The sequence below is a fragment of the Crocuta crocuta genome, unplaced genomic scaffold, assembly GCF_008692635.1.
Source record: "Crocuta crocuta isolate KB4526 unplaced genomic scaffold, BGI_CrCroc_1.0 scaffold45, whole genome shotgun sequence".
NCBI classification, from domain to species: Eukaryota; Metazoa; Chordata; class Mammalia; order Carnivora; family Hyaenidae; genus Crocuta; species Crocuta crocuta.
In genome coordinates this window covers 203,738-221,994 of record NW_027530544.1, presented here as the reverse complement: position 1 = coordinate 221,994, position 18,257 = coordinate 203,738, and the positions used below count along the sequence as shown (strand labels likewise).

The following is an 18,257-nucleotide window of genomic DNA, read 5'->3' as shown; positions in this document are numbered from 1 at the left end:
ATAATCCAGTGAAGAAATGGGCAGAAGACATGAATAGACACTTTTCCAAAGAAGACATCCAGATGGCCAACAGACACATGAAAAGATGTTCAACATCACTCATCATCAGGGAAATACAAATCAAAACCACACTGAGATACACTGAGAAAAAACCTCACACTGGTCAGAGTGTCTAAAATTAACTCGGGAAACAATAGATGCTGGTGAGGATGTGGAGAAACAGGACCATCTTGCACTGTTGATGGCAATGCAAACTGGTGCAGCCACTCTGGAAAACAGTATGGAGCTTCCTCAAAAAATTGAAAATAGAACTAACCTACGGCCCAGCAATAGCACTACTAGGAATTTATCCAGAGGATACAGGAGTGTTGATTCATAGGGGCACATGTACCCCAATGTTTATAGCAGTGGTTTCTTTTTTAAAAAAATATATATAATTGATTGTCAAATTGGTTTCCATACAACACCCAGTGCTCATTACAAGAGCCCTTCTCAATGCCCATCACCCACACTCCCCTCCCCCACCCCCAACAACCCTCAGTTTGTTCTCAGTATTTAAGAGTCTCTTATGGTTTGAATCCCTCTCTGTAGTTTTCTTCCTCTTCCCCTCCCCCTGCTATATTGCAGTGCTTTCAACAATAGCCAAATTATGGAAAGAGCCTAAATGTCCATCAACTGATGAATGGATAAAGAAGATGTGGTTTATATATACAATGAAATGCTATTTGGCAATGAGAAAGAATGAAATCCTGATGTTTGCAGCAATGTGGATGGATCTGGAAGGTATTATGCTAAGTGAAATAAGTCAGTTAGAGAAAGAGAGGTATCATGTTTTCACTCATATGTGGATCTTGAGAAACTTAACAGAAGACCATGGGGGAAGGGAAGGGGAAAAATAGTTACAGAGAGGAAGGGAGGCAAGCCATAAAAGACTCTTAAAAACAGAGAACAAACTGAGGGTTGATGGGGGTGGGGGAGAAGGGAAAATGGGTGATGGGCATGGAGGAGGCCACTTGTTGGGATGAGCACTGGGTGTTGTGTGTAAGCGATGAACCATAGGAATATGCCCCCAAAACCAAGACCACACTTTACACACTGTATGTTAGCCAATTTGACAATAAATTATATTTAAAAAATTTTTTAAAAATTAAAAATGTTGCAGGCCAGAAAAAAAAAAAAGGTACACTGAAAGACTCAAATGGTAGTTCTGAGGTGCTAGCTTAGGTGTGATCTGACCCCGGGCCCCACCCAGACCAAACCAATCTGGAAATTGATCCACCAGGACTCCTTTTGGTAACTTTTCCCCAGCAGAGTACTCACCCTTTCCCCGTCTAATCAAAGGCTATTTCTACTCCAAAAATCACATCCTTCGGACTCCTAGTTTTGCTGCTTATCCTTCTTCTAGTGTCTGCCTGGTATTTACTACATAAGCAATCAACAGTATTGCCATGTGAGAAATGAGAGAACAGCCTATATATGAATTTGGAAGTTATAGGTTTGTGGGGTTTGTTTTTTTTTTTTAGTGTTTTTTTTATTTTTGAGAGAGAGAGAACAGGAGAGGAGCAGAAAGAGAGGGAGACACAGAATCTGAAGCAGACTCCAGGCTCTGAGCTGTCAGCACAGAGATGGACATGGGGCTCAAACTCACAAACCGTGAGATCATGACCTGAGCCCAAGTCGGACCCTTTACTGACTGAGCCACCCAGGCTCCCCTATAGGTTTGTGTTCTTATGTATTTTAGTAATATCAATCTCTTTCAGACATTCATAGTTTCATTTTACCATCTTTAAGTTGGCTTTCTGATATTTTAACCTAGACCTTTGAAATTATTTCAATTTTGCTTCCATCCCTATCCACAAGCAAGTGATTTCTGCTAGTTCTTTGGGACACGGCAGAGAAATAGGTCTTTTTCAGAGTTTCTTGTTAAGCCTCTTATTAAAACTTCACAGAAGCTACCTGAATTCAAGTCTGCAGCACCCCTTAGATTATACGAGGGGTTTTCAATTCCAGCAACATTTTAAGAACACCTGGGGAGTTTTAAGGTTCTATCCCAGACCAATTATATCAGAATCTTTAGGCAGAGGATAGTAGTTTTAAAGCTCCCCAGGGGATACTAATGAGCAGCCACAGCCCTTGTTCAGTTGAGAACCACTGAACTTCAAACAGAAAATCCTCTTAATTAGCATCTCCTTTATTCTGGGCACATTAACTCCAATTAACACCACTTCCATCCCATTTTTGATCTTGTATATTTTCTGGTTCTTTCTGTTTTTTTGCAAATCACTTCCATTCATGTGAGAAGCATGGAATTTATTCAGTTTGGGTAAATGACTTTGTTTCAGTTAATTCACAAATGTAGTTTGCAGAGTTTTTATTTTTCTGTATAACCTCTGCAATTTTGATGGAAAAATTGCTTTATTTGTACAAACTTACTAAAATAATCAGATGACATATTTGAATATATATCAATTGTTATTTGAGTTTTCTTTGCTTCTGTTTTCAGCAATATTGGGCTGAACAAGAAACCACTTCTAGTATAGCACACTTTTCTTAAAATTCTGGATGTTATATTAGAAATATATTTAATAGACTTCATGAGTAAACTGGTGAAATCAGAGAATTCCTTGCAGGACTAAATGTCAATCAAATGATCAAACACTCTGAAAGAGTAAGTGAAGCACTCTAACCAAAGTTTTTCATAGTGGCATCTGCTGATCCGTGGTGGTCTAGAGTGTGGATTTTAATGGATTATGTATTCTGGGGGATAGGAGTCTGTGGCTCCTAACAGGTAAGAGGTAAGATCTAAAAAAAACTAAAGCCAAAGCCCAAGAAGGCAGCACCCTTAGTAAGTAAAGCAGAAAAAATGTCTGATCTAAGATTGAGATGGTGAGGCTGGAAGCCTGTCCAAATCTGGCTCTGGGTGTCTAATATCATTCTACTACTTCCATATCTTAAAAGAAAAAAAAAAAGATCATGTTTAAAGTGGTCCAGAATTGGTTATGTCTCCCAGAAACTGGCAGAAATATGTGCAGATTATTTTTCTGGAAGATTTTTTATTTTTATTTGTTTTAAACTCTCCACCACACGTGGGGCTTGAACTCATGACCCTGAGATCAAGAGTCACATGGGGCTTGAACTTATGACCCTGAGATCAAGAACTCAATGGTCTACCCTCTGATCCAGCAGACACTCCCTCTGGAAGGTTTTAACTCAGACATGGAAGAATTACCACAAATAAAAATCCTAAGCAACACAAGCTCAGATGCAATTAAAAGACAGATGGGAAATACTTATGGTGTATTAGCATTAATTATTACAATACCGATTAGAATAAAAGATTTTTAAAAATATTTCGAAAAATAATTTTGAGAAGTACCTTTCTTTTCTAAGATTTTTTAAAATTAGAAACAGATGTTCAATGTTTGGAAATTTGAAAATATTCTCTAGGCTTTTTACTGGAATGACATGAACTATTTCTTGCATTTCCTTCCTAATTATTTCCCTCATTTGATCATAGTTCACATAATAAAAGNAAAAAAAAAGAACATTTATTATGTGGGGGACACTGTTCTAAGTACTCTACACATATTGACTTATTTAGTGCTCATAATTACCAAATAGTTTGCTATTATTATCACTGTCATACACATGAAATAAGGGATGCACAAAGGTGTTAAACAACTTGCCCAAAATCAATTAGGTCTTCATACTTAGACTGCTTGGCTTCAGAATTGCACTCTTGACCTCTATGCTATTCTGCATTTCATAAAGTTCTTCCATGACTACAATCTAAATTAGGATTCTTTCTACATCTATGGTAACACTGTTCATTTCTGCCTGAACATTAGTACAACTTAAAATTATTAATTTGTTTAACGTCTGTCTCTTTCTCTAGGCTCTTCCTCTTTAAGAGCTGGAACCATTTCCTGCCATTTCCCTGCCACATACCCAGTGGTTAGTACACAGAAGGTACTCAATAAATGGTTGAGAGAATGAATGCAGGGAACTTGCATAAAAGAGAACTAGGAAAATTATTTCCTTCGTGGAGTAATATCTCCATCTTGTGGAACTTTAGCATATCGTTATTAAAAAACATTTTTTAATAAGGTGGGTTTTCACAGAATTCTCAAGTGTTATTTCCCAGGCTTGTACCAGTCTTTTCTACTGGACCAGTCCTTTTGAGATTGTTAGTGCTATAGAATAGCACAGTCTCTTAAGGAGGGGCCTTTTTCCTACTAGATTTGCTTGGTGAAACTAAGTATGCAACTAGGTAATTAACGCGCCACCGTTTACGTCCAGAATGCATTTGATTCTACTTTGCCAAAAGGTAGAGCACAGGTCCATCAACAAGCTCTTAGCTCAGAATGATCACCCAGGCACATTCAGAGCCCCTTCTTTGCAGAGTTCATACATTACTAAGGGGTCTGATATGCCAGCAGTCCCCAGCTCGCCGTCTCGGATTCGTCACAGTGTATGGTGGCCACAGTAGGAACTGCAGAAATAGCTTCTGCCATACCATCTACACTACGAGAGCGGCTATTATGCGCCACTAGAAATCCCAGGTTCACTTGTACAATATTTTGCACACATAATCTGTAATAATTTTTTAATACCAATACTTTATGAAGAGTTACTTCCTGATCTACGTGTAAAGGGGAACTCACTTTTTGAAGTTGGCAAATCTCGCTATTCAAGTCAGAAATGGATCCCCAAAAAGTGCTTAGGCTGATCTGATTATAAATGCAGGTTATATATACCGAGTCTCCCCGCAACCGCCCCCAAATAGATCCAATTTAGCTTCTCTGACCCTAACCTACAAACGAGGTAAGAGACTGGAGGTCTAAGACACGCGTGAGAGCCGCTCCTTCCCCACGATTCTATGGTTTTTCCAGGATACTCTCATCACTGAGAACTCTATGGTTCCGGGGCGGGTTGGGAGGCCTGGGTTTGAAAACCGTGGCGGGAAGATGGCTACACCTGTCACCAGGCCCTGTTTCTACCGTGTGGGAAGACGCTGGGACTGTGGTTTTCCCTGAATGGCCAAGAAAAGTTCGAGATGAATCCTCCGCGCTGGAGTGGGAAACGGCGACGTTCAGCATCAGGCTCGGACTCCTTCTCGGGAAGCTGCGGTGACAGCAGTGACAGCTCCCTGCTCCCCTCGGGGCCTGTGCTGAGTCCGCCCCCAGGCCTAGGACGCTGCTTGAAGGACCTAGGCCGCCAGCCAGCAGCAGCTGCAGGTACCCCCGGGCACTCTGGGGGCGGTGGGTGTGGTGGGCAGCTCTGCCCAGCCGTGTGTCGGGAGGTGTACATAATTACAGCACAGCTTGCTTGTTTGCACGGCCTGCTGGCTTCTACTCCCTTTCTCAGTTTGTGACTTGTGACTGGTATGGCAGGTCACATTCTGTTAGGACATGGACGTGCATATTGGGCAATAGCCTGGTAATAATATTCAAGTGGTTTGTGGGTCATTCGACCTTTACGGAAACAACTTCCCAGTTGGCCAGTCTAATCATCTGTGGGAGGCTCAACGCTCCTCTTTACAGATCCTTATGTTGGAAATGCTTTATATCAGGATATGCTCTATATGGCCTCAGTCCAACAGTCCAACACACAGGAATTCCAAAACACGGTGGAGGACTAACCACTGAAGTCAAATCTTAGAATTAGATTCAACTATTAATTACTTTTTTCTTTCCTGAAAGGGGAATGCAAGCAGACAGTTACTGACGATCAAATGGACAAGTTGCTGTTGGCAAACTGGGGACTCCCTGCAGCGGTTCTGGAGAAATATCACAGTTTTGGTGTAAAAAAGATGTTTGAATGGCAGGCAGAGTGCCTTTTGCTTGGACAGGTCCTGGAAGGAAAGAATTTAGTCTATTCAGGTATTAAAAATTGTGCAAATTAATCTCTTTACTACTTTAAAGACATGAATGTAAAGGATACTCTATTGAGATAGTTATGAAGTAGTTCGTTTAAAAGGTAGTAGTTATGAGGTAGTTTTAAAAAGTGAACGGGGGATGCCTGAGTGCCTCAGTCGGTTGAGCGTCTGACTTCGCCTCAGGTCATGACCTCACGGTTTGTGAGTTCTAGCCCCGCATCGGGGCTCTGCTGACAGCCAGCTCAGAGCCTGGAGCCTGTTTCAGATTCTGTATCTCCCTCTCTCTCTCTCTGACCACCCCCCCGCCCCCCGATCACGCTGTCTCTTTAAGAAATAAATAAAACATTAAAAAAATTAAAAATAAGTAAAAAATAAAAAGCGAAGAAGAGTTATTTATAACTAAAGAAAATCTTAAGTCTTAAAATATGAAAAGTGGATTGTCATCATATGCATATTTAAATTATGCAAATTCCATTATATTGATGCTTGGTAGAGAGCAAAAAAGCAGACAATTTAAAGAGGGTTCTTTTGATATGTTTTCACTTATAAGTGGAACAGGAGAAACTTAACAGAGGACCATGGGGGAGGAGAATGGAAAAAATAGTTGGAGAGAAGGAGGGAAGCAAACCATGAGAGACTCTTGAATACTGAGAACAAACACGGCTGATTGGGGTGAGGGAGAGGGGAAGGGGGGTGATGGGCATGGAGGAGGGCACTTGTTGGAATGAGCACTGGATGTTATATGGAAACCAACTTGTCAATAAACTATTAAAAAATAAAATAAATAAAATAAGAATTAAAAAAATAAATATAACAACCCCCCCCCAAAAAAAGAGGGCTCTTCTGCTTGCCATTCCTCTCAACAAACATGTCCCAAGGTGAGTGTGCAAGGGAGATGTAAATCTGTTCTTCCCCCAGTTGATTGCCATTGCTTTACAGTGTATGAACATTATACATTATTTATTTGTAAATCGTCCTGCTTGTACAGGATTGCATACACAAAACCACATGTAATTTGCTTTATAGAAGATTTATATAGGCTTTCAAGGGCAACCCTGACATTCATTCTTTTTAACTTTTTTACTGTTCTGACTTTAGGACTTTTTTGATAAGATGCACTTTCTTTGTGTCTCCTTATGGCTGCAGCAAATAGACAATTATCATTAGAAATAAGTTGAGGCTGTAGAGTGAGATTGGTTGGGTTTGAAAACGAACACTTGCTGCCTGTGGTAATTAATAGAGAGCATATTAATAGAAAGCATGAGAGAATGCTTAGAATAGTTCTTGGCACATAGAAAGTACACAATAAATGCTAAGTGGTGGCAGTGGTAGAACAACCACTTCCACTGCTTAAACCAAAACTTGAATATCATTCATATCTCTGGTGACCAATGTTTATCAATTAGTTACCAAGTTCAGTTTGTATTATCCCAAATACCTTGATTCTGACTACTCTCTGTTTTTAAGTACACTACCTAGCTTATTATCCTCTCTCTTGTAGCTTATGCTCACTATCATCTTCTAGAATATGCAATAGCCTTATAAGTAGTTTATCTTTTCTCTGTGGTTTTGTTCTGCCCCTGCACCCAAAGTGGTCTTGATAAAGTACAAATATGATCTTGCCACTCCTTTTCATGAAATTTGTTATTCTGCGTTGCTTTCAGGATAAATTCTAAACTCCTTACATGGTGGATTTATAAAATTCTTTTTCATGTGGCACATTCATTTCTCTTCTCTTACTCCTACTGATTTTATTTCAGGCTTACTAAATTACTGTCATCTGAATTTACCAGGTTTTCCTCCAGGCCTTTGCACATGCTGTTTCTTTTGCTTGACATTCCTTTCCTTTTCCCTTCTCTTCTCATAACTTCTGTTTCCTTTCCATAAATGTCGTTATAGCTCCTCTCTCTCAGCTTCTATCATAGTTCCTATTGCAATATATTAAAGTCGTTTATCTCCTTCCTCAAAGCAGGTCTTTTAACTATTCAGTAACTTAAAGGAAAGGATCTTTAGATACAAGTGAGGGACTCAATATTCATCATTTATTGTTCCAAAAAGAATTTGGTTAATAATTCTCTATTTTCCGTATGAGGCTATCTAGAGCCCTGGTTTGAAGTCAGTGGTGTTTAAGTGTATAAAGTTTTTAAATGCTAGTAGGGGCTTTAATGATAGGTCAGTCTTAGGGCCTGTAGTTACTGGATATGATTTAAAACATTTATAAGTGCAGTATGTCACATATTACTTCTCTTTGTGATAACCTTGTGGAATAACATGTTTTAGCTCCGACAAGTGCTGGAAAGACTCTTGTTGCTGAATTACTTATGTTGAAGAGGGTTTTGGAAATGCGGAAGAAAGCTTTGTTTATTTTGCCCTTTGTCTCTGTGGCTAAAGAGAAGAAATACTATCTCCAGGTAATATTCTTATACTAAGAACATAATTGTGATAAGACGTATTATTGGTGCTGTGTTGATAATAAATTTCTTTTATTACATTCCAATGTTGCTTTAAAAGTTGACCGTTTATGAAGAGAAACTTTTTAAATATTGCATAAAAGAGAAAGGGTCATCAAATCAAAGGAATGATTGGAAATTGTATTAAAACTTATAATCTTTTCCTTAGGAAGTAAACAAATGCTTCATGCTAATTGAATCATAAATTAAGAATCAGCATTTAAACTGAATAGTAGGATTAGAGAGAAGCATGGAAAGGAAAGGGTGTTTACGGAAACATATCCTAATGGAGAACCATTTGGGAATATTTAGAGGAGAAAGAACAAAATCCATTGGTGCTTAGGTAGAAGCTTCAAGCCTGAGGTCTATTCTTCTATTCTGCAAAAATGAGTAATACCGTTTTTTATTTGTATGATACTCACTGGTTTTTAAAGCATTTTTACAAATGCAATGTTTCATTAAGTAGAATAAAGTTACTATTACGATTTCTGCATTGAAAAAATGTGGTGTTGGAATGGCAAGACTATTATACTGGTGGTCTAAAAAATCTGGGTTCTAGTCCCAGTTTTGACAGTAACTATGTCCTCAGACCTGGCATATAATCTCCTGGGCGTCAGTATTTTCATTCGTAAAATGAGTATGTTAACCCTAATACTGTGGGTTAACTCAATAAACACTCAAACATTTTATTGAATGAACAACTCTAAAGTTCAATGGTTCTATAAATCTTTTTAACAGTTATTTCAGAGGCCAAATAGCCAACAAAGCTGGTCCCACATCCTCTCAACTTAGAACAAAGTAACAAAATGATGAAAGGATCCTTTTTATTAAGAAGGTATGTTAGTTACAAGTTAAACTGAAAGAAAATTAACATCAAAGTCCCACTGTATTTGACTTTTGAAGACTTCCATTGTATAAAAAATTAGTGGGATAATGAGAACATTTTTTTCATGAAGTATAAATTTGTTTCTTAAAGTGTTACATTAGTGTTTAAAAAAAGAGCTAGTTTCTTGCATGTTGTTTATAATAAAAATTTAGTGCTTAAGGTAGTTTTTTTCCCCAATTTTAATTTCTATAAATAGCTCTTGGAACTGCCTTATTAATGCTATCATTAAAATGGGATATTTAAATCTATTTGACTCTGTCTTAGCAGAAAATCTCTGTTCTGAGTTTTGTCGGTTCATATATTTAGTATGTAATTCTAAAAAGAACCAGTGTGTCCTGGGTAGGAACAACCAACAGTAATCTAATAAATATCTTTAGATACTTTATCTATGTTGTGGGATAGAACCAATCCACAGTTCATGAGTTTCAAATATTTTTACCTGTATTGTTCCTTTTTACTCAATTCAGAGTCTGTTTCAAGAAGTAGGAATAAATGTGGACGGTTATATGGGCAGTGCCTCTCCTACAAGGCGCTTCTCTTCCTTGGATATTGCTGTCTGCACCATTGAGAGAGCCAATGGTCTAATCAATCGCCTCATAGAGGACAATAAGATGGACCTATTAGGTAAGACAAGTAGGAAATAAGCAAATACTTTCTGTTGCTATTTTTTGTTGGAATGGAGTAGAGCTTTTGTGATTTCTATATGTCTCATGTTTTTTTTCTTACTGTCTGTCATCTACTTCTGAAGTCAAGAATTGGCATCTGTAATGTTAGGAACTCTGTATAAAAAACGTTTTGTGTCCTGCTGCTGTTAATTGACTATTTCCTTGTATGTTTGCACATTACAAAACATAGAGGATATCCTTGAGCCCTCAAATCATTTCTCATTATTTCTTTTCTGTCTAAACTTTACCAGGAATAGAAAGAAGCATGCTGGGCCTGGTTCTGTCATATCCTCAATTACCGTGTATGTGTATTCATTATCATATTCTGGTGCTAAGGTGTCTAGATTTGGCCTCTACCTGGAGGCTACCATTTAGCAGAGAAATAGTAGGGAGCTATAGAAGCTGACACTGTATTTGAAGTTAGGACTCTAGGAAGATTTTCTACCTTAATACTTTCTTTCTTTCTTTAATAACCACTTAAGAAAGTCTGTAGAGGTAGCAACAGGAAGAGAGTGGTTGTAGCAGCAACAGAAGCAGCAAGAATATCAGTTAGCTACTCATTGAGATCCTGGTGAACTTAAATGGTAAAGTAGGAGTAGGGTAGGAGTGAGGAATGAAATCACAGATTAATAAGACATGGCTCTGCTCTATAAAGCTTAGAGAAATCATATTCACTAATTTGTATCAGAATTATCTTATTACTTGTGACCCAATTTGATTGTAAATATCTCAAGGACTACAATAGGATCTTACTAACTGTTATATCCAATGTATCTAGCACAGGGCCTGGCACACTAGGGAGAATAAATATTTTTTGAATGAGTGAGTGAGTAAATGTTGAAATAACTTATCATGGCATATGATTTTGAGAAAGCTTACTAATGAGGAAAAGGAACATCATGTCATTAGGAAATCGACCTGAAAGATCTTGATTTTGGTGGGCAAAATTTGTGGAGAGGATACCATCGCCTGTGGAAACCATGACATTATGACCTTTAAAGAAGGCATGGAGGAGGGCACTCGTGGGGATGAGCACTGGGAGTTATATAGAAACTAATTTGACAATAAACTATTTGTAAAAAAAAAAAATTATAAAAAAATAAAAAATAAATAAATAAAAGTGAAGTAGTATGCAAAAAAAAAAAAGAAGGCATTGACATAAAATAAATAAATAAAAGAAGGCATTGGTTGATACTAAATTTTCAGTAATTCTTGAGCTTTATTCCAAGTGCAGAGACTGGTTTAATTCACTAAGTAGCGGAGAAGGGAATTATAGTCATATTTATGTTTTTAGTAGGGTGATTCACTAGCCTACCATCTTCCAACAAAAACATCTCTTAAAATAATTTCTTTCTTCTTCTTCTTTTTTTTAAATGTTTGTTTATTTTGAGAGACAGAGTACGAGTGGGGGAGGAGCAGAGAGAGAGGGAGACACAGAATCCAAAGCAGGCTCCAGGCTCTGAGCCGTCAGCACAGAGCCCAACATGGGGCTCGAACTCATGGACCCTGAGATCATGACCTGATCCAAAGTTGGTTGCTTAACTGACTAAGCCACCCAGGCGCCCCTCATTTCTTTCTTCTTGATCTGATCTTGTTTTCCTAGCATCAGTATGGTTGCTGTGGCTGTTTACCCCCATAGAAAAGCCAATACACTGAATAACTGTCATAATGTATTTGATATCTAATTGTACATATACTTCTGCAAGGTTGCCAGTAAAGAAGAGTCTGAGTAATAAGAGGTAGTTTTCTCTGAGTTAGCTAATCATTGATTTGTAGATCCAGAATACTTATAGTAGGACCACTTATGATGCCTGAAATGTCTTGAAAAAGTATCATCCACTATGTGAAATCTAATTTTTGTGTTAGGGATAGAAATTTGTATCATCTGCAATATTTTATAGTAATGAAATTACTTATCGGTAAGATATTGAGTCTTTTACAATTTTTCTTGAAATTGTGAAATTTTGTAAAATCTAGGAATGGTGGTTGTGGATGAATTGCATATGCTGGGAGACTCTCACCGAGGGTATCTGCTGGAACTTTTGCTGACTAAGATTTGCTATATTACTCATAAGTCAGTATCTTGGTAAGTACCTGAAATAACTGAGTTCCTGAGATTCTAAGCAATGTTGAGAAAGGGTCTGCAAAATAGATATGAGTTAATTAATTAAAGAGGTAGAATAGTACCTATTTAGAATAAACTCATGTATAGAAGTTCATTTTTATTCCAAAAGAAATACTTAAGACTGACAGTGATTTTATTTTGTAAACATTTAAAAGTCTGACTGCTCACCATTTTTAGGAAAAAATTCAAAAATCCAGTTTTTGTATTTATTTTCAGTCATATACTCATTGTATTTAAGTAGTCAAAGCTAATCCTGAAAAATAGCATTTCTTCATCCCCCACTTATCAGAGGCAACTGCTTTCAACTCTCATCGCTTTAAAAAATTTATTTACAGTGTTATTTCTAAATTTGGCCACTTGAGTTTTTAGTTTTACACAATTTATATTGATTACTTACTATGGAGGATGAAGATCTGGCTCTTTTTTTCTCATTTCAGTATTTATTTATTTATTTATGATACTCTTATTTAAATCCAAGTTAGTTAACATATAGTACAAGAATAGTTTCAGGAATAGTATTTAGTGGTTCATCATTTACATACAACACCCAGTGCTTATCCCAACAAGTGCCTTCCTTAATGCCCATCACCCATGTAGCCCATCTCTCCACCCAACCCCCCTCTGGCAACCCTCAGTTTGTTCTCTGTATTTAAGAGTCCCTAATGGTTTGCCTCCTTTTCTATTTTCATCTTATTTTTCCTTCCTTTCCCCTATGTTCATCTGTTTTGTTTCTTAAATCCTATATATGAGTGAAATCATATGATACTTATCTTTTTCTGCCTGACTTATTTCACTTAGCATACTGTTGTTGCAAATGGCAAGATTTCATTCTTTTTGATCACCAAGTAATATTCCATTGTATTTATATACCACGTCTTTATTCATTTGTCAGTTGATGGACATTTGGGCTCTTTCCATAATTTGGCTATTGTTGATAGTGTTGTTATAAACATTGGGATACATGTGCCCCTTTGAATCCTAGCTCTTTCTTTATATTCTTTACTTACCCAACCCAATCTCCTCTCACCTCCTCCCCACCCCACAATCTTTCTCTGTCTTCTCATCATCTTCCCATTCTCCAAATATTGTTATGTCATAATTTTGCTTAATCAATATTTAGTGTTATGCATGTTTTATACATGCCATTGCCAACTGAGCCATGTAGTATATTATGACTACTTTTACTTTCTAAATAACGTTTTATTTTCTGTGAAATTAATAAATGTCTTTTTTTGTTTGATGTCCTGTTTTTGTTGTTGTTTTTCTTTTGTATTTATTATGTGAGTGTGTGAACTGGGGAGAGGAGGAGAGAGAGGAAATGGATGCAGGGCTCTGTCCCACAACCCTGAGATCATGACCTGAACTGAAATCAAGAGTGGGACGCTCAAGCTGACTGAGCCACCCAGGCACCCTAATAGCTTGGTTTTCTATGTCCTATCACTGATTGACCTCCAGCCTCTTTCCCACTTATATAAATCTTCATCCAATATGTTCTAACACACTTGCTATTCTACCAAATTCATCTTCTTTAAGTTTCTCAAATGCCTTCTGAATTGTTCCAATATGGATAGGTGGGTAAGCTATATATGTGCTGCACAGCACTTATTTTAGGATCTTTCTTTATCATTATCATTCATTCCTATTGTCTTTTGCTTGAGTCAGAGCCCCCCCTTTTTTGGATAATTTATGCTTTCCTCATTTTGGTGAGGACTTCTTGCAGGAAGTTCCACTTTATTTTACTGTACAGACTATTATGCATATGATTTTTTTGAAAATTTTCATGTTTGAAATGTTTTACAGCTATTTCATAGCTGTCCAGGTATAAAAGTCAAGATTTCCTTTAGAGTTTTTAAGACATTACTTTGTTTTCTTTTTACTATTGAGAAATCCAATGCCATTTTATGACTAAGGATAACTTAGTCATTTGTATAAAATTTTTTAATTCTCTCTGGGAGTTTTTACGGGCTCCTTTTCTTCCTCAGTGTTGTGAAATTTTATGCTGATGTGTCTTGATGTTCCATTTTTGTTCATTATGTTCAGTACTCAGTAGATTCTTTCAATCTGGGAGCTCTTATGTTTCAGTCAAGAGAGATTTTAACACCTTTTGCAGTATATGAGAAAACATGGAGATAATCATCTATATCCCAAATCAGTAGGGATATAGAAGATGTGACTAATGCAATTAACAAATTTGACCTAATGGATGTTTGTAGAAGAATTGCCAAATAAAAGCAAAACGTTTCTTTCAGTGAACATAGTAAAATTGCACTATATGCTGAGCCATAAAACAATATATTTTAAAGGGTTTAAGTCATTTTAAATATATTCTCTGACAAATGGGATTAAACTTGAAATAAAATAGGAGAGACATGACTAGAAAATGTACCCTGGAAAATGGAAAATACATTTTGATCCATTTTTGGGTCAAAAAAGTAATCACAGTAGAAATCGGAAGATAGTTTGAATTGAAGGTATATCTCCTGACAAAACTTGTGAAATGCAGCTAAAATTTAAAGGAGAATTGATAGTATAAAGTGTATATATTATTAAAGAAGAGAGACGGAAAACTTAATGCATTATTCATCTCAAGAACTTAGAAAAAGAATAGTAAAATAATGCCACAAAAAGTAGAAGGAAAGAAATTATAAAGACAAGAGCAAAACAGTGAAAGAAGAAAGTTATTTTCTAGAACATTTAAACACTTCTTCAAATCAAGAAGAAAAAAAACTAAATACATCAATGGGCAAGCACTTTCAATGGGCATGTATAAGATGGTATCCAAATGGTCCATAAACATGAAATTGTACTTAATCTCATTACTAATCAAGGAAGTGTAAACTATCTTCAAGGGGTTATTACCACACACTCTCCAAAATGGCTAACATTAAAAAAAATTGGCTTTTGCAACAACACGGATGGAACTGGAGGGTATTATGCTAAGTTAAATAAGTTAGTCAGAGAAAGACCGATATCACATGATTTCCCTCATATGTGGAGTTTGAGAAACACAACAGATGGACATAAGGGATAGAAGGAAAAATAAGTTACAAACAGAGAGGGAGGAAAACCATAAGAACTCTTAAATACAGAGAACAAACAGGGTTGATGAGGGTGGGAGCTTGGGGGAGGGGAAAATGGATGATGAGCATTGAGAAGGGTACTTGTTAGGATGAGCACTGGGTGTTATATGTAAGTGATGAATCACGGGAATCTATTCCTGAAGCCAAGACTACACTGTATGTTAGCTAACTTGACAATAAATTTAAAAAAAAATTGGCAATACTAAGTGGCGACAAGATGTGGAACAATAAAACACACATGAACTGTGGAGATACTTTGGTACAGTCTCTTTGGAAAACAGTTCGATATTAATAAAACTGAAGATAACCTACAACCCAGTAATTTTATTTCTAGGTGTATACCTTAAAAATGTATGAGTGTATGTCCCAAAGGACATGACCAAAAATATTGTTATTGCAGCACTATTTATCATTAATACTATGTATCTTTTAACATTGTTTTCATTTATTTTTCACAGCCAGGCAGATTTAGCCAGTCCGCTGTCTAATGCTGTTCAGATTGTTGGCATGAGTGCTACTCTTCCCAATTTGGAGCTTGTGGCTTCCTGGTTGAATGCTGAACTCTACCATACCAGCTTTCGTCCTGTACCGCTGTTGGAGTCAGTAAAAATTGGAAATTCTATATATGACTCTTCAATGAAGCTTGTGAGGGAATTCCAGCCCCGTCTACAAGTAAAGGTAAGTCAGTATTCTTCTGTCACTACTCCCAGTACTTTGTGTTTGATTGCATTTTCTAGCAAGTTGTTAACGTTTCTTGAGTATATATAAATTAGTGGTTGCAAAGTAGTTGAATATGCTTTACATCCCCATCAGAAGAATTATTAATATTTTTTTATTTAAAAGTTTTTTTATGTTTATTTATTTTTGAGAGAGACAGAGTTTGAGCAGGAGAGGGGCAAAGCGAGGGAGATACAGAATCCAAAGCAGGCTCCGCAGAGCTGTCAGCACAGAGCCTGAAGCGGGACTGGAACCCATGAACTGCAAGATCATGACCTGAGCCAAAGTCAGTTGCTCAACTGACTGAGCCACCCAGGAGGCTCAGAAGGATTATTTAATATTAAGCTAATTGTTTTCATCTTAAATAATTAGTGGTGATGATGAGAGAGGAAATGTAATTGTGCCTTGAATTTAAAAGATTATCATTTTTTGGGGCACCTGGGTGGCTCAATTGGTTAAGTGTCCAACTCTTGGTTTTAGCTTGGGTCATGATCTAACAGTTGGTTGCTTTGAACCCTGCATCAGGCTCTGTGTTCATGGCGTGGGGCCTGCTTGGGATTCTCTCTCTCTCCCTCTCTCTCTCCTCTCTCTGCTCCTCCCCCACTGGTGCTCTGTCTCTCCCTCAAACTTAAAAAAACTTATTTCCAGGAAGTATACGTAATAGAAAATAATATAAATAATAAGTAATACCTAATTTTGTAGATTTTTCTTTTTAACTGGGAAAAGATTTTCTTATGATTTAGTTTACTTACTAAACACTAATGTGGAAAATTAAACTTTTGTTAAGTAGTAATTATATAATAAAGGGGAAAAACATTTTCGGAGTCAGACCTACCTCTGATACTCAGTAGAGTTCTTTGAATCACAAAACCTCTCTGAACATACTATCTTCCTCTGTAAAATGAGATATAATATTTATTGTTAAGAATGAAGTATGGCTTTAAAAAACTAGCATCTGCGAAGTGCTTGATAAATGATAAATTCCCTCACACACCTATAAACACAGTTGAAAAGTTTTAGTTCATAGAATTTTTTTAAGTCTGATTCTTCAATCCTGACATTAAAAAACTGACTCATCATCTGTGGAGTGGGCCATCTTCACATTTTGTACAAAGCTGTGCCTCTGAGTACTGAAACAGCTGGAGCTGGGAATAGGAGTAAATTCATGTTTCAGTATTCTTATAGGTATGCATTTGTAGCCTCTGTATGCCTGGCATGGAATTGTATTCAGTTGTTTTGCTCCCTACCCCAAATTTCAGCAGACTGTGTCTTGGTTACGTCAATAAAATATATATGTGAACGCATTCATTTACTCTCCTATTAATCTTTTTCTATTACTATGTCTATGCCTCCACCATATTTGAATCATTTTTGATTCTTACCTGGATTATTGAAATAGTCTCTTAATTGATCTTTCTGCTTCCCACCTTCTGCCTTTCAGTCTATGCTTATCAGGAGCTAGTGATCTTTTTAAAATGAGCATCTGATCACATAACCTTTATGTTACCAAACTTGCAATGCTTCCTTGTTTCATTCTGATTGAAGGCCAGCCTCTTTTTGGTGGCCTCTAATACCCTGCATGGTCTGTCCTCACCCCCATAGTGCTCTGACCTCACCTACTACTTTCCTTCTCACTCCCTCTACAGCCATGTTGCTGTTCTATAATATACCAAGAATCTTCCACCTCAGGTTCTCTCTGTCTGGAATGCTTTCCCCCCAGGCATCAACATGGTTTACTCTTTCACCTTTGGACATTTACCTAAATGTCACTTTCTGAGAACTTCCCTGGCCACCTTATCTAAATTACAGTGATCTCCCCTTCCTGGTCCCTATTTTCCATTTTATTTTTAGCACTTTACAAAATTCTGTGTGTTTTACTTAGCTTGTTTTGTTATTACCAATTCCTTCCTACTGGAATAGTAAAACTCTGAGGGCAGAGCTTTTTTTCTGCTTTGTTCTTTATCCCCAGTACCTAGAACAGTATCTGGTACATAGTGAATGTTTATTCATTGAGTGAATGGATGAATTAATCCAGTTAAATACACTGACCTTCCAGTTTTGAGAACTTACTAGGCTACTAGGCATTTACATATGCTTTGTTCTGTCTGAAATTACCTTGCATCATAAGGAAGTTTCTTTTTTTTTTTTTCTCTTCTTGCTTTTTCTTTGTTTCTGACTTTGTAACTGATTTTTGTTATACCTTTCAGTAGGAAAAAACCTTCCCCATGAAGCAAAATGAGTGACTTGAAACTGATGGTAAATGTTTTGAAAGGACCACTAAATGACTGTTTCTCTTTTCTTTTTTAGGGAGATGAGGACCATGTTGTTAGTTTATGTTATGAGACCATTTGTGATAACCATTCAGTATTACTTTTCTGTCCATCAAAGAAATGGTGTGAGAAGTTGGCAGATATCATTGCCCGTGAATTTTATAATCTACACCATCCAGCTGAGGG

General features: G+C 37.0%; 1 protein-coding gene across 1 annotated transcript in view; it reads left to right on the top strand.

Moving 5' to 3' along the window:
- The first annotated feature begins 5,056 nt into the window (after positions 1-5,056).
- Positions 5,057-18,257, top strand: part of POLQ (DNA polymerase theta) — a 113,239-nt gene continuing 100,038 nt past the window's right edge. The window contains exons 1-7 of the mRNA XM_077767581.1: positions 5,057-5,237; positions 5,703-5,882; positions 8,159-8,289; positions 9,682-9,838; positions 11,857-11,965; positions 15,543-15,762; positions 18,109-18,256. Of these exons, the coding sequence (XP_077623707.1) occupies positions 5,057-5,237; positions 5,703-5,882; positions 8,159-8,289; positions 9,682-9,838; positions 11,857-11,965; positions 15,543-15,762; positions 18,109-18,256 (1,126 nt within the window). The remainder of the gene's footprint in view (positions 5,238-5,702; positions 5,883-8,158; positions 8,290-9,681; positions 9,839-11,856; positions 11,966-15,542; positions 15,763-18,108; position 18,257) is intronic.